Raw genomic sequence first — 26,093 nt, forward strand, 5'->3', positions numbered from 1 at the left:
CAGTTCATCAGTGGGAGAGTCCATGAGAAACGTTCAACATCTCTTATGAGTATTGTGCAGGGAGCAAAGGAATCTTTGAGAGATTACCTGAATCGTTTCACAAAGGAGGCTTTAAAAGTCCCAGATCTTGATGATAAGGTAGCCATGATAGCACTGCAACAAGGAACTAGGGATGAGTTTTTCAACATGTCCTTGGCCAAACGTCCCCCTGAAAACATGTTGCAGCTCCAGGAGAGGGCAGGGAAGTATATCAAGGTTGAAGAAGGCATGAGGAAGACCGTAGTAAGTAATGAGCCCACTGGAAGCAAGAAGCGGAAAACTGATTTGGAGTATATTGCTAAGGACAAGTATCCTAGAACCGAACAAAATTCTGATTCAACCCCCAAGAAGGGAGGACTTGGGCAAAAATTCACTGAATACGCTAAGCTGAATGCTCCTAGAAGCCAGATTTTGATGGAGATCGAGAAAGATAGAGATATTCGTTGGCCTAAGCCCTTGAAGGATGATCCCGCCAAGCTAGATAAGAGCAAGTATTGCAGATTTCACAAAGAAGTTGGCCATGACACCGATGAGTGTAGGCAATTGAAAGACGAAATTGAGTTTCTGATTCGAAAAGGAAGATTGAACAAGTATACTGGAGAAGGAGGGGATAGAAACAACAACGTGAGAAGAAACTTCGATGACCGAAGGAGAGATCAAGAAGATCAGGGGCGAAATCCCCAACCTAGGGGACCAGTGATAAATTCAATTTTCAGAGGACAACGTCCACAAGGGTCTGTGATCAACACAATTTTTGGAGGACCAACTGCTGCAGGGTTATCCAAGAACTCCAGGAAAGCGTATGCTCGAGAAGTTATGCATATTGTTGGGGAAGACCCGAAGAGGGCTAGGACAGGAGTAACAATATCTTTTGATGATTCTGATCTGGAGGGTATAAAATTTCCCCATGATGACCCGTTGGTCATAACCCCGATAATAGGGAACAGCCCGGTAAGAAGGGTCCTTGTGGATAATGGAGCTTCAGTGGACATTTTGTTCCATGATACCTTTTTAAGGATGGGGTATAATGACTCCCAATTGACCCTAACCGACATGCCGATATATGGATTCGCAGGAGTGGAATGCCCCGAGAAGGAATAATCAAGTTGCCCACAACCATAGGACAGGAACCAAGGCAAGCAACTCAGATGTTGGACTTTTTGGTGGTGAAGGCTAGTTCGACCTACAACGCTATCATGGGAAGAACAAGGATACATGCCTTTAAGGCAGTCCCTTCTTCTTATCATTCAGTTATGAAATTTCTGACTCGAGATGGGATTGGAGAAGAAAGAGGAGATCAAAAAATGGCAAGAAGCTGTTATGTGGCCTCTTTGAGGGAAGATGGAGTCGGGGGGCAGGTTCTTCCTATTGAAGATATGGATGTCCGAGAAAATGATGAGAAGAGAGGAAAGCCAGCAGAAGACTTGGTTTCGATTCCTTTAGACCCCGAGAATCCTGAGAGGATGACTTTCATTGGAGCCACATTAGAGGAGCCCCTTAGAGGGAAGTTGGTGAAATTTTTGCAAGAAAATAGTGATGTATTTGCATGGTCAGCAGCTGATATGCCAGGCGTAGACCCGAAGCTGATTACTCATAAGTTAAACGTGGATCCAAGCAGGAAGACAGTGAAATAAAAGAAAAGAAATTTTGCCCCCGAAAGACAAGAGGCTATAAAACAGGAAGTAGAAAAGCTCTTAGAGGCTGGTTTCATTGAGGAGATTCAATTTCCAGAATGGTTAGCAAACCCTGTAATGGTGAAGAAGGCTAATGGGAAGTGGAGGATGTGTATAGAATTCACTGACCTGAATGATACATGCCCTAAAGACTCTTTTCCATTGCCAAGGATTGATACTTTGATTGATGCCACTGCTGGGCATGAGATGCTGAGTTTCATGGATGGATTTAGCGGATATAATCAGATTAAGATGCACAAGGATGACATTCCAAAGGTATCATTTATCACTGACTTTGGTGTTTATTGTTATCTTGTTATGGCGTTTGGTCTTAAGAATGCAGGAGCCACCTATCAAAGGTTGGTAAATAAAATTTTTAAGGATCTTATTGGTAAGACTATGGAAGTCTATGTTGATGACATGTTAGTCAAGAGTCTAGTAAAGACTGATAATATAACCCATTTGAGGGAAGCTTTTGAGGTCCTGAGGTACCACAAGATGATGTTGAATCCTACGAAGTGTGCTTTCGGAGTGGGATCTGGGAAATTTTTGGGATTGATGGTCTAAAAGAGAGGAATTGAGGCTAACCCCGATAAAATAACGGTAATCCTGGACATTGAAACACCAAAAACTGTTAAGGATGTTCAGAAGCTCACAGGAAGAGTTGTTGTGCTGGGACGATTCATCTCCAAGTCAGGAGACAAGTGCCTATCATTCTTTAAGTCATTAAAAAATATTAAGGACTTTGTATGGAGCGAAGAAAACCAGAAGGTTTTCGAAAAACTGAAGCAATATATGGCGCAGGCCCCATTGTTGGCCAAGCCAGTTTTGAGTGAAGTTTTATTCTTGTACTTGGCTGTTTCAGAGAGTGCCTTGAGCGCAGTGTTGGTTAAGGAGGAACTGAAAGTCCAGAAACCCGTATACTATGTCAGCAAAATTCTGCATGGTGCTGAATTGAATTATTCAACTATTGAGAAATTTGCTCTAGCATTGGTAATGGCTTCGAGAAAGCTGCGTCCTTACTTTCAGGCTCATCAGATTGAGGTGCTAACAAATCAGCCACTGAGAAATATCATTCACAGTCCCAAGGCAAGTGGGAGATTGATTAAGTGGGCAATAGAGCTGGGAGAGTTCGATCTCAAGTATAAGCCGCAAACGGCAATAAAAGCCCAGGCGCTAGCTGACTTCATGGTGGAGTGTACCATACCCAACCAAGAAGTCGGGGGGCAGGGAGATACCACACCACAAGACAAGGGAGTCGATAATGGGGACAAAGAGAAGGATGATAAGGAGAAAGAATATTGGGTTCTCTATTTTGATGGAGCATCAAAAACAAACTCCAGTGGAGCAGGATTGGTTTTGCAAAGCCCTGATGGGTTCTTAATTGAGTATGTTATGAAGCTAGACTTCCCAACCACAAACAATGAGGCAGAATATGAAGCCCTGATAGCTGGCCTTGGCCTAACTGGAACACTTAGAGTTAAAAACTTAAAGGTCCGTGGGGACTCGAAGCTGATCATATCCCAGGTAAAGGGAGAATTTGAGCCAAGGGATGATACAATGGCTAAGTATGTCTGCCTAGTAAGGGCTGTGATGACCCAATTTAATGAATGCCATGTTGAGCGCATTCCAAGGGAAGAAAATGCTAAGGCAGATGTGTTATCAAAGTTTGCTTCATCTGAGATAGAAGAAAGTTCAGGAAGTGTGTATTTCCGTGTTTTGAAGATAAGAAGCATAGATGTTAAGCTTGTGGCTCCTATAGGCCTGGGGACGTCATGGATTGATCCTATTAAGGCTCACATTCAAACCGGTTGGTTGCCAAGCGATGCAACCGAAGCACGGAAGTTAGTTATTCGGGCACTAAGGTACTCTTTGATAGATGGGATTTTATACAAAAGATCTTTCGTGGTTCCTTACTTGAGGTGTCTCAGGCCCGATGAGGCACGCTTGGCTCTTGAGGAAGTGCGTGAAGGTATTTGTGGGCAACACTTGGGGGGCAGGGCCTTGGCTCATAAGATAACCCGTTTAGGCTTCTATTGGCCAGAAATGATGGCCGATGCCAAAGAATATGTGAAGAAGTGTGATCGCTGTCAAAAGCATGCACCAGTTGTTAGACAACCCCCCGAGATGCTGACCTCTATCAACTCGCCTATTCCCTTTGCTATGTGGGGGATGGATATTCTAGGGCCTTTCCCTATGGCCACGGCACAAAGGAAGTTTCTTATGGTAGCCATTGATTATTTCACCAAGTGGATTGAAGCCAAACCCTTGGCCAAGATCACAACTAAGCAGGTTGCATAATTCCTGTGGGAAAACATTATGTGCCGATATGGAATTCCCCGTATCCTAGTCACCGACAATGGAACAAAATTCAACAACGAGGAATTCAAGAAATACTGTAAAGAAAATGAGATTGAGTTACGGTTCAACTCTGTGGCTCACTCGCAAGCCAATGGGCAAGCTGAGGTAGCAAATCGAATAATCCTGGATGGACTAAGAAAGAGGATCGAGAAGTCAAGAAATAATTGGGTGGATGAGATACTTCCCATATTATGGGCCTATAGGACTACCTGTAGAGTCACGACAGGAGCAACTCCCTTCATGTTGGCATATGGGGCAGAAACAGTAGTTCCCGTGGAGATATCACATTCCTTCCCAAGGATTTAGGCTTTCAATACAGAGGAAAATGAAGAAGGGCAGAGGTTAGCCCTGGATCTAATCGATGAAGTGTGAGATAGGGCACATGCAAAGATAGTAGAATATCAGAAAAAGGCTTCATTCTACTACAACCTAAGGGTTAAAGAAAGGTTTTTCAAACAAGGTGACCTAGTCTTGAGAAAGATAGAAGCTTCTGGTGTAGGACAGAAAGGAAAGCTTGCCCCGAATTGGGAAGGGCCGTACAAAGTCAAGAGCGTTCAGGGTAGAGGAACCTACAAGCTGGAGACTATGGATGGTTTTGAAGTCCCGAGAACCTGGCATGCACAAAACCTGAAGGTTTACTATGTGTAAGATAGTCGAAGTACGATTCTCACTTATCATTATGACAAGTAGGTTTAAAGCACCTTGAAGCTTTGCTTGCGTAGGATTTTATATTCCAGTAGAATTTACATTGTCTAGTTATTCTTGATTAGGGTCGAACCCATGCTTTGGAAAACCAGACTTCATATTAAAGAGTTTGAAATTATTTCAACCTAAGGATGTTTAAAGTTGTGATAATACCTTGTGTGGTGCACGTTTCACAAATCAAAGGGACAATTAGTTCAAATGCATATTAAGTATTGGAAAGATAAAGTAGAAAGAGGCAAGTAAGGAAAGTAGCATATGAAATAACCCCGAAGGTTAACAAGTTCTGACATAAACAAAGTTCACATATTGTCTAAAAAGAAGATATACATAAAAAACTTAGGCCTCGGAAGGCTGGGATTCTTCGGAACCACTATCCGAAGTCTCCTCGGACGTCTCAGTCGTCCCCTCAGAAGTCCCCGTAGAGGTTCCATCAGAACTGCCTTCGGATGCTTTGGATGATGCGGGAGACACTGGATTCTGAGGCGCAACCCTTGGAGGCTCTTCCACCCTAACCTTCTTCACAGCAGGCTCAGAGTTTTCTTCGGAAGAAGTCTCCTCCTCCCCAGAGCTGGACTCGAGTTCTTTCCTCTTGTGGCCTTGGCTCCCTGAAGGGTCGTCTTTGATCAGATCAGCGAGCTTGTCAGTAACACCCCCAAGCTCTGGAACTCGTACAGGGCAAGGAAAGGAGGACTGCTCGAGGACTTCTGGAAATTCATCTTGGATGGCCTCCACCGCAGCATCCCAGCCTTCTTTATAGCTAACTGGGTGTAGGAGAGCATCATGCTCCACCATCAAGTCCTTGAACTCCTGAGTGTCCATCCAGCCGTCAAAGGCTTTATCCTTCTGAGCCTTCAGGATAACATTTTCAGCCCGGGCCATTTCCAGGTCAGATGTGGAAGAGGCAAGTTGAGCTTCAAGGGCTTCTATTCTCTGGTTGGCCTCCTCCAACTTTTTATTAGCGTCCTCCAGGCCAACCTTCCAAGCCTTGGCTTGGTGAATCGCCCCTTGAAAGTGGGCGTTAGCCTACAAGAGAAGCAGCAAAAGTATGAGAAGAAAATTAAAAAGGGCAAGTATGAAGGGCATAGGAAAAGGACGTACCGTCGCTAAAGCCTAGGCTCCGAAAAGCTCATTCCCCTCTAAGTCCTGTTGAAGGACAAAGTCTTGATAGTCCACCGGGGAGATGGAATGCTTAGACCATTCCTTGGCAAGCGCCGTGCTGCCAACGATTGAATCCTTCACCGGATCCCCCATGCAGGTTGAAAATAGGCCCCTGGCCTTTGCTTGGTGCGCAAAACTTGGCTGGGGCCTTCCTCGCCTGGTTCCATTACTTGGAGGAGGAACTCAGGGAAGCGATCACCAAGGCGCGGGTCTTTAAAGACCTTTCTAGCCCGCTTCATCCTGGTTGTCTCCAGGTCTTTAGGCTTGGTAGCCTCCTCAATCTTCTCAGCCACTGCAACAAGTGAGATAAGTAAGTTGAAGAATCAGCGGAATAGAAAATGAAGGAAATAAAAAAGAAATATAAGGAAGGAAACTTACTTTTCTTAGGGACGGGAGAGAGGCCGCGTTCTACAAGAACGGTCTCCCGGATAAGGTCCCAAGAATGGGAAGTCCCATTATCTTGCGTAAGGAGGTTGAAAGCTCTAGCCTCCTCCTCAGACAAAGTTATATCGTTTGGGCTCCCATCGACGGCAAGCCCAAAGGACGATCGAAATAGGGTGCCCCAATCTCCACCCTCCCAAATGACGAACAAAAAATCTTTCTTCCACCCCAAGTTGTTGTCAGGGATGGACTTCCCGTTCACAATATGGGGAATAGTAGGGCACTGGTTTAGAGAAACCCAACCCGGACTTTTATCAGGGCTGTTTTTGAACTGGAAAATCTTTCTGAAAATGGCAACGGAAGTGGGGACATTGTGCTTGGCACATTGTAACAGATAGCACAGAATAAGCCTCCAAGAATTAGGGGGAGTTGGCAAGGGCTGATGCCCACATCAGCCAGTAAAAGAGGAATGAACGGATGAAAAGGGAGTCTGATACCTGCCCTTAGAGTATCCCTATAGACGCATAATGCGTCCTTCTTCCACTGGCAGGCCCTATCGGCCGGACCTGCAAGAACCAGCTTGAAAGGTTCCTTGATTTTGAAGCAGCTGCTCAACTTTTCCAGCTCCTTGGGATCCCGCAAAGCACTAATATGGTCGTGCGCGTCCAGATGCGCATCAGACGGGTACTCGTCCCCTCGAATATTGATCATGTCCATTAAGGAAGTGTACCTCGTTCGAATAGGGAATTCATTGGACTTTCTAGCCACGTTCATCTTGGTCAAGCGAGTCATTTTCTTGTCAGCCATCTGAAAAAAGGGCACATAGACAGGTTATCTTAAAAGGGCACACAATGGAAAAGTAGACACAAGAAGTAAAGGGAGGGATTTTACCTGAAGAAGTGCTCCTAAAAAAAGGCTTTGAGCTCCGACTTGCTGTTATTGCTCTGAGAATCTTAGCAGGAGGAGAAAGAAGAAAAACTTAGAAATGAGAAAGTGAGCAGTAGTAGCCTCTCCTCACTCCTTTATATAAGAGGAAAAGGGAAGTTGAAGGGAAAAAAGCCCATGAAGGATAAAGGCCCAAAGAAAAAAAGCCCAGAAAAAGGAATATTCCAGAATATTCCAAGGAATTCTAGAGAATTCGAAATCAATAAAGAGGCCCAGTAAGATTTAAGGCCCAATAAAGAGGCCCAGTAAGATTTAAGGCTCAATAAAGAGGCCCAATAAGATTTAAGGCCCAATAAAGAGGCCCAGTAAAATAAGGCCCAATAAAGAAGGCTAGGCCCAAATCCAATTAGGATTTGGAAAATGCAATACCCTAAATTGTAGCCTTAAAAGTTGTAAGGCCCAATGAAGAAGGTTAGTGGAAGACCAGAATTCAGGTCGAGAACCAGGTCGTGAATCCTGCCGAAATCTTTCGAGCAGGCACCCGAAAATAACGGGTAAAAAAGACCAGAATTCAGGTCGAATTCCAGGTCGTGAATCCTGCCCGAAATCTTTCTAGCAGGCACCCGAAAATAACGGGTAAAAAAGACCAAGATTCAGGTTGAAATCCAGGTCGTGAATCCTGCCCGAAATTTTTCGACCAGACACACGAAAATAATGGGAATAACAGGACTGGATTGAGGTCGAAGCTTCGACCAGGAATGAGGTCAAAATGAACCAAGCATTTTTCAATAATGGGGTTTAAAAACCTAGACTAAAACCCAGGTCGAAAATCGACTAGGATCCTGGTCGAAAACCAGGTCGTGAATCCTAGTCGAAATCCTTCGACCAGGAAGCATGAGAAACAGAGAATTTTCGAACAGGATTCAGGTCGAAACATCGACTGGAATCCTGGTCGAAATCCTAGTCGAAAAGTTCAAGACCAGGAATCGAAAAAGGGTAAGTTTTCGACCTAGATCCAGGTCGAAAGTTCGACTAGGATCCTGGTCGAATTCCTTCGACCAGGATTGCATGGCTGACCCATATTTCGACTAGGATCCAGGTCGAAATTTCGACTAGGATCCTGGTTGAAAAAGGGCTGGAAATCTGAAAAATCCCAGAAAATAAGGAAAATCCCAGAAATTAAGGGAAAAATCCAGAAAAATAAGGATAAATTCCAGAAATTAAGGGAAAAATCCAGAAAATTAAGAAAAAAATCCCGGAGTCAAGGGAAAAATTCCTGGAAATTAAGATAATTCTTGAATAAAGGGAATAAAAGTAAATCGTTATAAACGTGTAGGTCGCTCCACACTTTACGCAAAACGATACCCAGTAAGGGAATAAATGAACTTAACTTTCGCGAAATCTTATACGGTTGCTCAAAGGTTGGGGGGCTGTTATGGATAAAAAACTAAGGTTATTATTTGCTGTATTTATTACTAAGATTCGGGAGCTCAAGGCCTTTAATGGCTGCTCTCGTGTATCGTAGCTTAATTCTGCCTTTACGAGATGCCTACGTATCTCTGTAAATTAGAGAATCAAGCCAAAAAATGTAGTCCTGATTTGTGGGGTGAGGCCCCTTATATAGATGTTGGGAGTCCTTGAATTGGACTTGGTATAGGAGACTTGGTGGGCAAGTCTCATAATTAGAATGGACTTTGGAGTCCTAGATAGTAGGAAACTGATTCTTTATCCTTTTAGGTCCCCTTGAGGCTAATCTATAAGGATTTATATCCTTATCGGGACTCTTCTCAATAGCTGATTTTTCCCTTATTAATTAATTACAAAATTAATTAATAATCAGGGCTTTTGGGCCTTCTTTATTTCATCAGGCCTGATCTGGTTATTGGGTCTGGCAGCCCACACCTTGTAGTATTTAATTATACTATCATAATTTATTTATCCCTATCGTTTGCCCCCCAACTTTTGGGAAACATTGATTAGGTTTTGCAGAAGTTAAGTCTATTTATTCCCTTACAGGGTTTCGTTTTTGCGTAAAGTGTGAAGCGACCTACACATTTACAATGAATTTTCCTTTTATTCAGGAATTATCTTAATTTTCAGGAATTTTTCCCTTATTTCCGGGATTTTTCCCTTAATTTCTGGATTTTTCCCTAATTTTCTGGGATTTTTCCTTAATTTCTGGATTTTTCCCTAATTTTCTGGATTTTTCCCTAATTTTCTGGGATTTATCCTTAATTTCTGGATTTTTCCCTAATTTTCTGGATTTTTCCCTAATTTTCTGGGATTTATCCTTAATTTTCCGGGATTTATCCTTAATTTCTGGATTTTTCAGATTTCCAGCCCTTTTTCGACCAGGATCCTAGTCGAAATTTCGACCTGGATCCTAGTCGAAACAGGGGTCAGCCTTGCCATCCTGGTCGAAGGAATTCGACTAGGATCCACGACCTGGAATTCGACCAGGATCCTAGTCAAAATTTCGACCTGGATCTAGGACCTGGAATTCGACCAGGATCCTAGTCGAAATTTCGACCTGGATCTAGGTCGAAATTTCCCCCACTTTTTTTTTCAGCTTCTGGTCATGAGCCTATTGACTAGGATTTCGACTAGGATTCTAGTCGATATTTCGACCTGAATCCTGTTCAAAAATTCCTTGGTTTTCTTGCTTCCTGGTCGAAGGATTTCGACTAGGATCCACGACCTGGAATTCAACCAAGATCCTTGTCGAACTTCGACCTGGGTTTTTAATCCTTATTCTTGAAAGATGCTTGGCTAATTCGACCTCATTCCTGGTCGAGGTTTCGACCTCAATTCAGTCCTATTTTTTCCGTTATTTTCGTGTATCTAGTCGACAAGTTTCGGGCAGGATTCACGATCTGAAATTCGACCTGAATCCTGGTCTTTTTTATCCGTTATTTTCGGGTGCCTGCTCGAAAGTTTTCGAGCAGGATTCACAATCTGGAATTCGACTTGAATCATGGTCTTCCACTAGCCTTTTTTATTTGGCTTTAATTTAAGGTATTGTATTTTCCAAATCCTAATTGGATTTGGGCATGGCCTTTTTATTGGGCCTTATTGAGTTTTTCCAAATCTTACTGGGCCTCCTTTATTGGGCTTTTCCAAAGCTTACTGGGCCTCATTTATTGGACTTCTCCAAAACTTACTGGGCCTCCTTTATTGGGCTTCTCCAAAACTTACTGGGCCTCCTTTATTGGGCTTCTCCAAAACTTACTGGGCCTCCTTTATTGGGCTTTTCCAAAACTTACTGGGCCTCATTCATTGGGCTTTTTCAAAACTTACTGGGCCTTCTTTATTGGGCTTAATATTGATCTGTTTAGAATCCTCTAGAATCCTTGGAATATTCTGGAATGTTCCTTTTTCTGGGCTTTTTCCTATGGGCCTTTGTTCTTAATGGGCTTTCGTCCCTTCAACTTCCTTTTCCTCTTATATAAAGAACTGAGGAGAGGCTACTACTTCTTACCTTGTCATTTCTAAGTTTTCTTCTTTCTCCTCCTGCTAAGATTCTCAGAGCAATAACAGCAAGTCGGAGCTCAAGGCCTTTTTCAGGAGTGCTTCTTCAGGTAAAATTCCTCCTTTGCTTTTCGTGTCTATTTTTCCATTGTATGCCGTTTTAAGATAGCCTGTTTACGTGCCCCTTTCTTTTTTTAGATGGCTGACAAAAAAATGACTCGCTTGGCCAAGATGAACGTGGCTAGAAAGTCCAACGAGTTCCCTATCCGATCGAGGTACACTTCTTTAATCGATATGATAAACACTCGAGGGGACGAGTACCCGACTGATGCGCATCTGGACGCGCACGATCATATCAGTGCCTTGCGAGACCCCAAGGAGCTGGAAAAGTTGAGCAGCTGCTTCAGAATCAAGGAACCTTTTAAGCTGGTTCTTGCAGGTCCGGCCGACAGGGCCTGTCAGTGGAAGAAGGACGTGCTATGTGTCTATAGGGATACTCTAAGGGCAGGTACCAGACTCCCTGTTCATCCATTCATTCCTTTGCTACTGGCTGATGTGGGCATCAGCCCTTGCCAACTTCCCCCTAATTCTTGGAGGCTGATTCTGTGCTATCTGTCGCAATGCGCCAAGCACAATGTCCCCACATCTGTTGCTGTCTTCAGAAAGATTTTTCAGTTCAAGAATAGCCCTGACAAAAGTCCGGGTTGGGTTTCTATAAATCAGCGCCCCACTATCCCCCATATCATGAATGGGAAGTCCATCCCTGACAACAACTTGGGGTGGAAGAAAGATTTCTTGTTCATTGTTTGGGAAGGTGGAGATTGGGGCTCCCTGTTTCGATCATCCTTTGGGCTGGCCGTGGACGGGAGCCCAAATGATATAACTTTGTCTGAGGAGGAGGCTAGAGCTTTCAACCTCCTTACACAAGACAACGGTACTTCCCATTCTTGGGATCTTATCCGGGAGACCGTCTTGGTAGAACGCGGCCTCTCGCCCGTTCATAAGAAAAGTAAGTTCCCTTTCTTACCTCCTTTATTTCCTTCATTTTTTATTCCATTGATCTTCAACTGACTTCGTTTGTTGCAGTGGCTGAGAAGATTGAGGAGGCTACTAAGCCTAAGGACCTGGAGACAACCAGGATGAAGAGGGCTGGGAAGGTCTTTAAAGACCCTCGACTTGGTGATCGCTTCCCTGAGTTCCTCCTTCAGGCAATGGAGCCAAGCGAGGAAGGCCCCAGCCAAGTTTTGCGCACCAAACAGAGGCCAGGGGCCTATTTTCAACCTGCCTGGGGGATCCGGGGCAAGGACTCAATCGTGGGCAGCACGGCACTGTCCAAGGAATGGTCTAAGCATTCCATCTCCCCGGTGGACTATCAAGATTTTGTCCTTCAACAGGACTTAGAGGGGAATGAGCTATTTGGAGCCCAGGCTCTGGCGACGGTACGTCCTTTACCTATGCCCTTCATACTTATCTTTCCATGTTTCTTTTCTAAACTTCTGCTGTTTCTCTTGCAGGCTAACGCCCATTTCCAAGGGGCAATTCACCAAGCTAAGGCTTGGAAGGTTGGTCTGGAAGATGCCAACAAGAAGTTGGAGGAGGCCAACCAAAAAATAGAGGCCCTTGAAGCTCAACTGGCCTCTTCCACTTCTGACCTGGAAACGGCCCGGGCAGAAAATGTCATTCTGAAGGCGCAGAAGGACAAAGCTTTTGATGGCTGGATGGACACCCAGGAATTCAAAGACTTGATGGTGGAGCATGATGCCCTTCTTCACCCAGTTAGCTACAAAGAGGGCTGGGACGCTGCTGTGGAGGCCATCCAGGATGATTTTCCAGAGGTCCTCGAGCAGTCCTCTTTTCCTTGCCCTGTGCGAGTTCCAGAGCTTGGAGGTGTTACTGAGAAGCTTGCTGATATGATCAAGGATGGAGAGGAGGAAGATTCTTCCGAAGAGGAGCTTGAGCCTGTCGCTAAGAAGGCCAGGGTGGAAGAGCCTCTAAGAGCAGCGCCTCAACAGCCAGCATCTCCCGCAGAGGGAACCTCTACAGGGACTTCGGAGGGGACGACCGAGACGTCCGAAGGAACGACTGAGACATCCGAGGAGACTTCGGATAGTGGTTCCGAGGAATCTCAGCCTTCCAAGGCCTAAGTTTTTTTTTGTATATCTTCTTTTTGAACTTCATTCATGTCAGAACTTGTTACCCTCCGGGGTTATATTTCATATATTGCTTTTCTTGCCTCTTTCTATTTTAACTTTACAATTTTGAACTTTAAACATCCTTAGATTGAAATAATTTCAAACTCTTTAATATGAAGTCTGGTTTTCCAAAACCTTACACAGCATGGGTTCGACCCTAATCAACAATAACTAGACAATGTAAATTCTACTGGAATATAAAATTCTATGCAAGCAAAGCTTCAAGGTGCTTTTAAACCTACTTGTCATAATGACAAGTGAGAATCGTACTTCGCCTATCTTATACGTAGTAAACCTTCAAGTTTTGTGCGTGCCAGGTCCTCGGGACTTCAAAACCATCCATAGTTTCCATCTTGTAGGTTCCCCTACCCTGAACGCTCTTGACTCTGTACGGCCCTTCCCAATTTGGGGCAAGCTTTCCTTTCTGTCCGACACCAGAAGCCTCTATTTTTCTCAAGACTAGATCACCTTGTTTAAAAAACCTCTCTTTAACCCTTAGGTTGTAGTAGAATGAAGCCTTTTTCTGATATTCTACTATCTTTGCATGTGCTTTATCTCGCACTTCATCGATTAAATCCAGGGCTAACCACTGCCCTTCCTCATTTTCTTCTGCATTGAAAGCCTGAATCCTTTGAGAGGAATGTGATATCTCTACTGGAACTACTGCTTCTGCCCCATATGCCAACATGAAGGGAGTTGCTCCTGTCGTGACTCTACAGGTAGTCCTGTAGGCCCATAATATTGGAAGTATTTCATCCACCCAATTATTTCTTGACTTCTCGATCCTCTTCTTTAGTCCATCCAGGATTATCCGATTTGCTACCTCTGCTTGCCCATTGGCTTGCGGGTGAGCCACAGAGGTGAATCGTAACTCAATTTCATTTTCTTCACAATACTTCTTGAATTCCTCATTGTTGAATTGTGTTCCATTGTCAGTGACGAGGATACGGGGAATTCCATATCGGCACATAATGTTTTCCCACAGGAATTGTGCAACCTACTTAGTTATGATTTTGGCCAAGGGTTTGGCTTCGATCCACTTGGTGAAATAATCAATGGCTACAATCAGAAACTTCCTTTGTTCCGTGGCCATAGGAAAAGGCCCCAAAATATCCATTCCCCACATAGCAAAAGGAATCGGCGAGTTGATAGAGGTCAGCATCTCGGGGGGTTGTCTAACAACAGGTGCATGCTTCTGACAGCGGTCACATTTCTTCACGTATTCTTTGGCATCAGCCATCATTTCTGGCCAATAGAAGCCTAAACGGGTTATCTTATGAGCCAAGGCCCTGCCCCCCAAGTGTTGCCCACAAATACCTTCATGCACTTCCTCAAGAGCCAAGCGTGCCTCGTCGGGCCTAAGACACCTCAAGTAAGGAACCACGAAAGATCTCTTATACAGAATTCCATCTATCAAGGAGTACCTTAGTGCTCGAATAGTTAACTTCCATGCCTCAGTTGCATCGCTTGACAACCAACCGGTCTGAATGTGAGCCTTGATGGGATCAATCCATGACGTCCCCAAGCCTATGGGAGCCACAAGCTTAACATCTATGCTTCGTGTCTTCAAAACACGGAAGTACACACTTCCTGAACTTTCTTCAATCTCAGATGAAGCAAACTTTGATAGCGCATCTGCTTTAGCATTTTCTTCACTTGGAATGTGTTCAACATGGCATTCATTAAATTGGGTCATCACAACCCTTACTAGGCGAACATACTTAGCCATCGTGTCATCCCTTGCCTCAAATTCTCTCTTTACCTGGGATATGATCAGCTTCGAGTCTCCACGGACCTTTAAGTTTTTAACTCTAAGTGTCCCAGCTAGACCAAGGCCAGCAATCAGGGCTTCATACTCTGCCTCATTGTTTGTGGTTGGGAAGTCTAGCTTCATAGCATACTCAATTAAGAATCCATCAGGGCTTTGCAAAACCAACCCTGCTCCACTGGAATTTGTTTTTGATGCTCCATCAAAATAGAGAACCCAATATTCTTTCTCCTTGTCCCCATTATCGACTCCCTTGTCTTGAGGTATGGTATCTTCCTGCCCCCCGACTTCTTGGTTGGGTATGGTACATTCCACCACGAAGTCAGCTAGTGCCTGGGCTTTTATGGCCGTACGTGGCTTATACTTGAGATCGAACTCTCCCAACTCTATTGCCCACTTAATCAGTCTCCCACTTGCCTTGGGACTGTGAATGATATTTCTCAGTGGCTGATTTGTTAGCACTTCAATCTGGTGAGCTTGAAAATAAGGACGCAGCTTTCTGGAAGCCATTACCAAGGCTAAAGCGAATTTCTCAATAGTTGAATAATTCAACTCAGCACCATGCAAAATTTTGCTGATATAGTATACGGGTTTCTGGACTTTCAGTTCCTCCTTAACCAACACCGCGCTCAAGGCGCTCTCTGAAACAGCCAAGTACAAGAATAAAATTTCACTCAGAACTGGCTTGGCCAACAACGGGGCATGGGCCATATACTTCTTTAACTCTTCAAATGCCTTCTGGTTTTCCTCACTCCATACAAAGTCTTTGATGCTCTTTAGCGACTTGAAGAATGACAAACACTTGTCCCCCGACTTGGAGATGAATCGTCCTAGCGGAGCAACCCTTCCTGTAAGCTTCTGAACATCCTTAACAGTTTTTGGTGGTTCCATGTCCAGGATCGCCTTTATTTTATCCGGGTTAGCCTCAATTCCCCTCTTTGAGACCATCAGTCCCAAGAATTTTCCAGATCCTACTCCGAAAGCACACTTCGTAGGATTCAACATCATCTTGTGGTACCTCAGGACCTCAAAAGCTTCCCTTAAATGGGCTATATGATCAGTCTTTACTAGACTCTTGACTAACATGTCATCAATATAGACTTCCATAGTCTTACCAATAAGATCCTTAAAAATTCTATTCACCAACCTTTGATAGGTGGCTCCTGCATTCTTGAGACCAAACGCCATAACAAGATAACAATAAACACCAAAGTCAGTGATAAATGATACCTTTGGAATGTCATCCTTATGCATTTTGATCTGGTTGTATCCGCTAAATCCATCCATGAAACTCAACATCTCATGTCCAGCAGTGGCATCAATCAAAGTATCAATTCTAGGCAGCGGAAAACAGTCTTTGGGGCATGCATCATTCAGATCAGTGAAGTCTATACACATCCTCCACTTTCTATTAGCCTTCTTCACCATTACAGGGTTTGCTAACCACTCCGGAAATTGAATCTCCTCAATGAAACCAGCCTCTAAGAGCTTTTCTACTTCCTGTTTTATAGCCTCTTGTCTTTCCGGGGCAAAAATTCTTTTCTTTTGTTTCACTGTCTTCCGGCTTGGATCCACGTTTAGCTTGTGAGTAATTAACTCCGGGTCTATGCCTGGCATATCAGCTGCTGACCATGCAAACACATCACTATTTTCTTGCAAAAATTTCACTAACTTCCCTCTAAGGGGCTCCTCTCATGTGGCTCCAATGAAAGTCATCCTCTCAGGATTCTCGGGGTCTAAAGGAACTGAAACCAATTCTTCTGCTGGCCTTCCTCTATTCTCATCATTTTCTCGAACATCCATATCTTCAATAGGAAGAACCTGCCCCCCGACTCCATCTGCCCTCAAAGAGGCCACATAACAGCTTCTAGCCATTTTTTGATCTTCTCTCTCTTCTCCAATCCCGTTTCGGGTGGGAAACTTCATGACTGAATGGTAGGAAGAGGGGACTGCCTTGAAGGCATGTATCCCTGTTCTCCCCATGATAGCATTATAAGTTGAACTAGCCTTTACCACCACGAAATCCAGCATCTGCGTTGCTTGCCTTGGCTCCGTACCTATGGTGGTTGGCAATTTGATTATCCCTTCCACAGGACATTCTACTCCAGCAAATCCATATATCGGCATGTCGGTTGGTGTCAACTGGGAGTCGTTATACCCCATCCTTAGAAAGGTGTCGTGGAGCAAGATATCCACAGAAGCACCATTATCCACAAGGACCCTCTTAACCGGGCTATTTCCTATTATCGGTGTTATGACGAGTGGGTCGTCATGGGGAAACTTCACGCCCTCTAGGTCGGAATCATCAAAATCCAATGTTACTTTTGTCCTGGCCCTCTTCGGGGCTTCGCCAACAATATGCATAACCTCCCTGGTGTATGCCTTTCTGGAATTTTGGACAATCCAGCAGCAGTTGGACCTCCAAAGATCGTGTTTATCACAGGTCCTCGAGGGCGTCGTGGTCCTCCAAAAATTGCATTTATAACCGGCCCTCTAGGTTGGGGATTCCGCCCCTGATCGTCTTGGTCCCTCCTACGATCTTCAAAGTTCTTCCTTCCATTATTGTTTCTGTCCCCTCCATCTCTAGTATACTTGTTCAACCTTCCTTTTCGAATCAAAAACTCAATTTCATCTTTCAATTGCCTACACTCATCGGTGTCATGGCCAACATCCTTGTGAAACCTGCAATACTTGCTCTTATCTAGCTTGGCGGGATCAGCCTTCAAGGGCTTAGGCCAGCGAATATCTCTATCTTTCTCAATCTCCATCAAAATCTGACTTCTAGGAGCACTCAGCTTAGCGTATTCAGTGAACTTTTGCCCAGGTCCTCCCGTCTTGGGGGTTGAATCAGGGTTTTGTTCGGTTCTAGGATATTTATCCTTAGCGATATACTCCAGATCAGTTTTTCGCTTCTTGCCTCCAGTGGGCTCATTACTTACTACGGTCTTCCTCATGCTTTCTTCAACCTTGATATACTTCCCTGCCCTCTCTTGGAGTTGCAACATGTTTTCAGGGGGACGTTTGGCCAAGGACATCTTGAAAAACTCATCCCTGGTTCCTTGTTGCAGTGCTATCATGGCTACCTTATCATCAAGGTCTGGGACTTTTAAAGCCTCCTTTGTAAAACGATTCAGGTAATCTCTCAAGGATTCCTTAGCTCCCTGCACAAGACTCATAAGAGATGCTGAACTTTTCTCATGGACTCTTCCACTGATGAATTGCTTAATAAAAGCCTGACTTAATTCTCTGAACGATCCAATAGAATTTGGGGGCAGGCGACTGTACCATCTTTGAGCCATACCCGACAGGGTTTGAGGGAAGGCCCGACACTTTATAGCATCATTCACGGGTTGCAGCAGCAGCAGTGCATTAGAGAATGTCCTAACATGATTAGCGGGGTCTCCCGTGCCATCATAGGCTTTGATAGTGGGCATCTTGAATTTCCTTGAGATATGGGCATTCATTATCTCTTCTGTGAAGGGTGGAGTTGGATCATCAGGATCTCCAAGGGGAAGGAGATTGTTTGGATCAGTTCTTGGGACAGCATCCCTTCTTCTTACCGGACCATCCAGGTCTATGACAGAAGGAGGATTTCTCCCCTAGGAGGTATCTGGGGTCTGGTGGCCTGGTGAGCCTCCAAATTACGCCTCAGCCTTTGGAATTCAGCCTCATGAGCCCTGATTCTTTCCTGCACTTCTTGGGAATTCGCCCCTGGGGTGCTTTGGGGGCGTTGCCTTCCATCGGCCATTGGCTCTTTTCCAGGACGCCTCCTTCTCGGGGCCACTTCATTATCTGAAGATTCGGAGTCTCTCTCAGTGTAAGGACCAGAAAATGTCCGATCCTCAGGGATAGGACCCAAACCTCGTATATAGGGGGCGACTGCCCTCGTGCTTCGCTTCGCCCAGCATATCCGCTTCCTCCAACCTCAGGGTGAAGGGGCATCCCATAAGGGGGGTTAGTAGTAACAATAGTTGAATATTCATACCCGACGGGTCGAGAATTCACAGGTATATGTACTTGTTAAACTTGGGGATTCGTATCTTGAATAGTCGGGGGAGTTGTCCCTTGTAGCTGGGGTTGAGTTGCCCCTGTCTGGGCTTCCCCCTGAGTAGATGCATAAGTTGAATGGGGAGGAACCTCCACGGTTGATGAAATCACCTGGGTTGTCTCTGATGGTGTTCCTTCCTCTAGAGCTCCAATTGTTCTCCGTGTTCTCGCCATGGTTGTTGTTGTACTTCCCACAGACGGCGGCAAATGTTATGGATAAAAAACTAAGGTTATTATTTGCTGTATTTATTACTAAGATTCGGGAGCTCAAGGCCTTTAATGGCTGCTCTCGTGTATCGTAGCTTAATTCTGCCTTTACGAGATGCCTACGTATCTCTGTGAATTAGAGAATCAAGCCAAAAAACGTAGTTCTGATTTGTGGGGTGAGGCCCCTTATATAGATGTTGGGAGTCCTTGAATTGGACTTGGTATAGGAGACTTGGTGGGCAAGTCTCATAATTAGAATGGACTTTGGAGTCCTAGATAGTAGGAAACTGATTCCTTATCCTTTTAGGTCCCCTTGAGGCTAATCTATAAGGATTTATATCCTTATCGGGACTCTTCTCAATAGCTGATTTTTTCCTTATTAATTAATTACGAAATTAATTAATAATCAGGGCTTTTGGGCCTTCTTTATTTCATCAGGCCTGATCTGGTTATTGGGCCTGGCAGCCCACACCTTGCAGTATTTAATTATACTATCATAATTTATTTATCCCTATCAGGGGCAAATGATAGGGATAAATAAATCCTGATTACATAATTAATTATTACAGTTTGGGCTGCAAGGCCCAATAAGAAGATGTATGATATTCAGACCAGAAAGGTTAGCATGTTGATCAGGCCTGGTAGACCAGATCAGGCCAGATGGAATAAAGAAGGCCCAAAAACCCTATATATTATTAATTAATTTCGTAATTAATTAAGAAGGGAAAAATCAGCCATTGAGAAAGGTCCCGATAAGGATATAAAATCAGCCATTGGGAAAATCAGTTTCCTACTTTCTAGGACTCCAAAGTCCATTCTAACTATGAGACTTGCCCACCAAGTCTCCTATACCAAGTCCAATTCAAGTACCCCCACATCTATATAAGGGGCCTCACCTCACAAATCAGAACTACGTTTTTTGGCTTGATTCTCTAATTCACAGAGATACGTAGGCATCTCGTAAAGGCAGAGTTAAGCTACGAAATACGAGAGCAGCCATTAAAGGCATTGAGCTCCCGAACCTTAGTAATAAATACAGCAATTATATATATTAGTTTTTAATCCATAACACTAGTCAAATTCTCATGCATTTGTACTTAATGTTTTTTACATCATCAAATATCTGTTAACTTGTATATTATGCTAATTTACAAGTTGGGGGAGATTGTTAGATATATTTGATAATGTCATGACTAATGTGATTTATGTTTAGTTTTCAGATCTTACTTAAACAGGACAAATCAGTACTTAACTGAAATCAGCACTTATACTGAAGTCAGAACTTAAGTCGTCAGTACTTAAGGTGCAGGAGATATTTATCAGAAGATAATATTCGGACTTAAAGGAAACGTTCAGATAAGGAAGGCAGCTGATTTACAGGAAGAGAAGATCGAGACAAACATAAGAAGAGATATGCATGAAGAAGGAATTCTACGAAGAATATAATACTTGGAAGAAAAGATATCTGATTGATATATTTTAGGAAGCAGAATTATATTCCATATCAATTAGCGATTATCTTGTAACTGTGTAGTATATAAACACAGACATAGGGTTTACACTATAAGTGTTATCATTATCGAGAAGATTATTCATTATAACCCTAGCAGCTCTCGTGATATTTGTTCATCACTGAGAGAGGACAGTTACATACTGTAACAGAGTTTATTGTTTTGAATAAAGTTTGTTTTCTGTTACTTGAGTTATTAAAGTTCGATTCGATTGTGCTATACACTATATTCACCCCCCTCTACAGTGTGTGTGACCTAACACGCCATACGCTTTTATTATTTTTGTAGGTTGAAATTCTATTTTGTATTATGTTTTAAAATAAGTTCATAATAAATTGGCCCAACTAAATATATATATTTCAAAAAAAAAAAATCATTACCAAATAAATAGGTCATTTGTTCAAATTGGAATATTTTTATATAGAATTTTTTAAGTTACCGGTAAGATTCTATATTAATAAAATAATATGAATATTATAGGCACCGTACTTAGATTTCATCCACAGATAATAATAAAACAATAAACAATAAAACTATACAAACTGTATTATGATTATAATTCTATTTCCCGTAAAACTCTAAATTATTTTTTGATAAGATATTTGGTTTCATTTAGTACGGTTACACCATTTTTTGTTTCAACCCCAGATTCCTATTTCATGTAAACTTCTGCGTTAGTTTTTAATTAAATATAAAATTTATGGAATCATAATATAATTAAGATATTTTTATTTTCTGTAGAATTCTTTATAATTTTTTATTAAAATAATAAAATTGTTCGAATCATGTGATTTTAATTATAATACTTCTATTCCCTCTAGAGCTCTAAATTATTTTTTAACGATATGGTACTTGATTTCACCGAATTTTCTTTTCAATTTAACCACTTTTAATAGTACTTGATTTTACTGTGTTTTGGTTTACAGTGTTTAGGTTACACTCCTTAATTCTTATTTTAAGCAAGTAATAAAATTGATGAAATTGTAGGATAATTACGATGCTTCTACTTTTCGAATAGTTCTACGTTACTTTTTGATAAAATAATAATTTTATTCGAATCGTGTTATATTTACAATACTTCTATTTTCTTTAGAACTCTTTATTACCATTTTAACATTATTTGTTTGAATCGTGTTATAATTTATTTGGATGCAAGTAATTATTTGATTTCACCGTATTTTGATTATATCATAATATCAATACATTACGCTAATTATATTATTATAAATAAATTTAATAAAATTTTCTAGACCCCTTGCTTGGCACCAGTTATCTTCTAGTAATCATAGAAGACAAAATACAAGCAAACTCTCAATATTATTCAAAAAGAGAACACCAACTTGTAATATATACACCAAGGATACCAGGAAGGAGTAAGGACTAAATAATTGACGTCATATCATCATATCAGGTGGACTCGTCGTCGGGGATCTCGGAAAATATAAAAGATAAGAGTGATAGAGGCAAAAAAAATGTACAAAAAATTGTTATAAAATGATGTATCATGGTTGATGCGGCAGTTTGGAATAATTTAATTGGTGTTTTTGAGGTAAATGTCGGGGATCATTTTCATTTAGCCAAAAAAAATTTAACACTTGGCATTTTGTAACTTTTTTGGGAATCAATTTGGTACCCTTAGCATTTTTCAAAAGATAATTAAGCAAGAAAAGTTTTACAATGTCACACAGACACAGCTCACAACAATCCCCATCACTAACATATTGCTTCACAAGGAACGAGATGAGATTCATGTGAAACATAGATCTTCAAGTGTTTTTTGAATGAGTATTATTTGGATCTCCTGTAGATCACCTACAGAACCAAACAAAGAGAAGTCACACTCTCTTTTTCAAGAGGAAAGTCGCACTTTATTAGAATAGAAAACATTTTAAATATAATTTGGACTATTTCCTGATGAACGTTGCACTTGATGGTGACGTATATTATGTACACTTCGTCTCCTTGAATTAGGTCAACAATAAATTATGCAACAAACATATTGTAGTCGAATATTAAGGAATTTTAACAGGATAAATGTCAATTATAAAAATATTTGCATGAGATATAAATAATGATTATGGTATAGCAGGCTTGCTCAATTTAGGTAGACTTGCTTGGTCACAGCTTTTAGAATTTGCAGCAGGTTTACAAAGAGACATTTTTTTAATTGCTTAAGTTCCTGCGGAAGAAAACAAATACAGAGGTTTTAGTATATCAAGAAATTAACTACATAGTAGTATATATATATATATATATATATATATAAATGCAGTTGCAAACGACTTGTTTTCAGAACATTTTATCTTAAGCTTGTTCAATTGGTATGAAAGAAATAAGACAAGGTAGAGGATGAAAGTGTGAAACTTGAGAGTGCATGATGAGGTTTCTGAGGAAAATTAGGACGGAGGAATGAGCATCCAAACCAAGTTGGCGGGATTAATATTATGATCTAATTATTTTCAAAACACTACAAATATTATTCAATTACTACAATGTTTCATAACTTTGGCGGGAGACCAAGCGTTAGCTTCAGATATAATCATATATGATATCAGAGCTGTAATGTAATTTGCAGAAGAGTATGGCATAAAGGAAGCGTACTTGGTACCTTGAAAGGTTAACAAGGTATTAATCATGTAGCTGCAATTGACGATGATGTGTTCTACCTGTTCACTGGTGTCTTAGGCTGACCAACTCAACGTCAAAGATAAGTGTCCCTAGTGTAGAGCCTTCTCCATTGGCTAGGCGCGTAGGATTAAAAATGGTGGTGAACAACCTTTGCCTGTCAAAATACTGCAAAGTGCAGAAAAAACTGAAATATATTTAAGCGATTACCAACAACAACAGTAGAATCAAGATTTATATTATATCGTTTGTTTTTTTATCGCCTCTTGCAGATTTATAGTCTTGAAGATTACACATATTTTAAACATAACTTGCTATCTTTCTCCTCATTCGAGTTTTCTACTGCCATTATATTAGACTACCAACTATTTCTTCGCAACTGCATGCCCACTGTTGATACATTCTCTTATTCCTGGCCAGCTCTTTCTGTGCAACTATGTGCAACTGCCCCCTGTTTATAAATTCTCTTTCTCTAGTCCGTTTTATCACAGTTTAGTAATCAAAAACAATATCTGGTTACGAGATATACCTTTCCCTTTTGAATGTATCAACACAAGAGATGCATCTCCAACAAAACACTAGCATCAATGTTCCAAAAATTCCGTTTCATGTTCTACGTTTACTGATTACAGATCTGTGCTTTTCACCACTAACTATAATTTAAACAAATATAAAACTCTGTTTCGGAAATTAATCTCTACTTATGGAGCATGAGAAATGATAATGATTAATTTCTCGTTATCTTTAAAGAATCAATGTACTCCTCAGCATGGCTTGTTCTGGTTCTTGTCTATAGATGATGGAGATGCATTTAGAGTGTAATACATGAGGGGGAGGGGGAGGGGGGGGGGAGAGAATTATATATGTGCTGATTCATAAGGTTAAGAATGGATGACCTTCAGTTCTGCATGGCTAATTTTGGTTTTTGTCTCAACAGGGTAACAGGTGCATCAAAAAAAAACATCAGAGAGATAGGGAGAGATAGTACACACATTTGGCGGTAAAGGTTCCTGTGACATGTTCTGATACCCCTGTGATGGAGGAATGATTACCCTTCTTATGCTGCCCACTGTCATGGATCTTACTGCTGTTTGAATCCCCGATATCACCTGGATATGTTAAATAACAGTACTTGTTATATCTCTATTAGATTAATTAAATATCTGCAATGTAGTGAAGTAGAGAGGGGTCTATGCTAAAATCAGACCATTCAGATTTAAGTCTGTCAATTAATACCGTTTTTATAGTTTGATAGTTTTGATGGCAAGTAGGATATATACTGCATTCACTAACCAAGCTACAGGTTATACCTTGCCTAAAAAAGAAAAGGTTTTGTGGGTGAACAGGTCTTCTATGTCACATTTAGGTCATTTAGAGTCCAGGAGCAAGCTAAGGGGATGTATCAGTGATAACTAGGACTTGTCTTGAATTTTTGTAGTTGTGCACCTACACACAATCAATTGAGCAATTCTGATGTGTTGTATCGGCAACCAGAGCCATTAGATTATAACTGTGTAACTAGAGTAACTGTGAAATCAACACTTAAAAGTGAGCAAGCATCTGGGAAGAAATGTGTTGATGTCAAGTAAAAGTGAAAAGAGGGGAGAAACTGTCAGAAATATGAAGAGAGGGACGTGAACATCATATGAAACTTAATCCTTGTGAGGATAGAATTATTTAGATGATATATATTGAGGTTCAATAGATAACATTTTCTATCTACACGGCAAACATTTTAATACAAATATTTAATAAATTAAGTAATAATTGTTGAAGGAAATCCAGACTAACATTGCGAGACCCAAGTATGAAGCTAAAGGGAATCGGTTCCCCAGTTTCATCTTTATGATCGTATGTTGAATCAAAACGCCATCCTTGCTTTGCAGCCAGCCTTCCATAGTAATGAATCGCAACCTTCAGGTCGAAAGATATAGGAGTATTATGTATAGCTTCTAAACAGAGCCTTCATAGCAAAATTTAACTGATCGACACAGACACGGGTTGTTTATAGAAAAAAATTGATGTAGGATAACAAACAGTAATCAATTAACTGAATATGAACATAAATATTGTGTAAAGAAAAAGCATGCACAAGCGAACCTGATCCCCATCGACGGGGAGTTGAGCTTGGCCTTGAGCAACGCGAAGATCCAAAACCTTGACTCCCCCGGAATTGGGGAGCTCAGAGAAGTCAGAAATGGAGGTGGTTTTAGCAAGGGAAATAGATGTTGAAGATAAAAAGAGCGATAATGCAGAAGAGAAAAAGAGAGCTCTTCTTGAGATGAAAACGACAGAAGAAGCCGATGCGTGTACTAGTTGTTTGGGTTGATTTGCAGATAAGCGGGTGGTCACAAGGTGAGGAACATGGAGGGATGAAAATGAAAGTGATGCCATCCCTCCAACCACTATTTAGAAAATATAACTTATTAACAAATATTAAGATGATGCAGTTTCTGTTAAAACATATGTACTTCATTTAAATTCCATCATTCCGTCAAATTTTATTTATATTAACATTTATATATACAATTTCTCTAGACTAGTGTTCGAACAACTTTAGTGATGATTTCACTAACGTTTTTTGTAATACCTATTCATCTTACCTAAAATAGCTATGGTGAAATTTGGAGTATATGTAATTAGTTATTAGTGAATGACCTGTGCAGCACATATATTACAAACCCATCTGTCTATTTGGAGGACAACTGGGTATAAGTTGAGTAAATTATATGAACATATATGGTTGCTGTTATTCTGCTAAATTTTACAGGAGGCAATGCAGATGTTAATGAAACGTACAATGTGATCAGTGAGCAGTCTTGACAGGAATGTCTCCCAGGGTGTCGTATTAAACAATGCAAAGCTAGGAGGTCAAAAAACCAAGTGCAAGGCACGATGCAGCTTTCGAATAGGATTAAACAACCAAGGGCAGGAACCATCGCAGTGCAGCCAGGAATGAAGTCAGCCAATAAATTTTACAAATTACAAGTTGCTGGAGCCATCACAGCCTGCTTCTTAGTTTTCCAACCATTAAACTAAGCAATCTTTAATAACAAATAGAGGACAAACAAAG

At 41.6% G+C, this 26,093-nt stretch overlaps 1 protein-coding gene across 6 annotated transcripts; it reads right to left on the reverse strand.

Moving 5' to 3' along the window:
* Positions 1–22,020: 22,020 nt before the first annotated feature.
* Positions 22,021–25,483, reverse strand: LOC141675136 (peptidyl-prolyl cis-trans isomerase FKBP17-1, chloroplastic). 6 transcript variants are annotated; one of them, XR_012555902.1, is made up of 5 exons: positions 25,121–25,474; positions 24,812–24,934; positions 24,013–24,129; positions 23,004–23,188; positions 22,021–22,207 (listed from the first exon to the last, which is right to left on the reverse strand). XR_012555902.1 is itself a non-coding variant. In XM_074481855.1 (5 exons), the coding sequence occupies exons 1-4, from the start codon at positions 25,412–25,414 to the stop codon at positions 23,066–23,068; spliced, it is 657 nt and encodes a 218-aa protein (XP_074337956.1). In that variant the 5' UTR covers positions 25,415–25,476; the 3' UTR covers positions 22,021–22,207; positions 23,062–23,065. The 6 variants fall into 6 exon arrangements, 3 of the variants coding, with proteins under 3 accessions (XP_074337956.1, XP_074337955.1, XP_074337957.1); XM_074481855.1 differs by having other exon boundaries at positions 23,062–23,188; positions 25,121–25,476; XR_012555903.1 differs by lacking the exon at positions 22,021–22,207 and adding an exon at positions 22,303–22,574 and having other exon boundaries at positions 23,062–23,207; positions 25,121–25,483.
* Positions 25,484–26,093: the final 610 nt, after the last annotated feature.

Source organism: Apium graveolens, chromosome 7, assembly GCF_009905375.1.
Source record: "Apium graveolens cultivar Ventura chromosome 7, ASM990537v1, whole genome shotgun sequence".
In the NCBI taxonomy this organism is placed as follows: Eukaryota; Viridiplantae; Streptophyta; class Magnoliopsida; order Apiales; family Apiaceae; genus Apium; species Apium graveolens.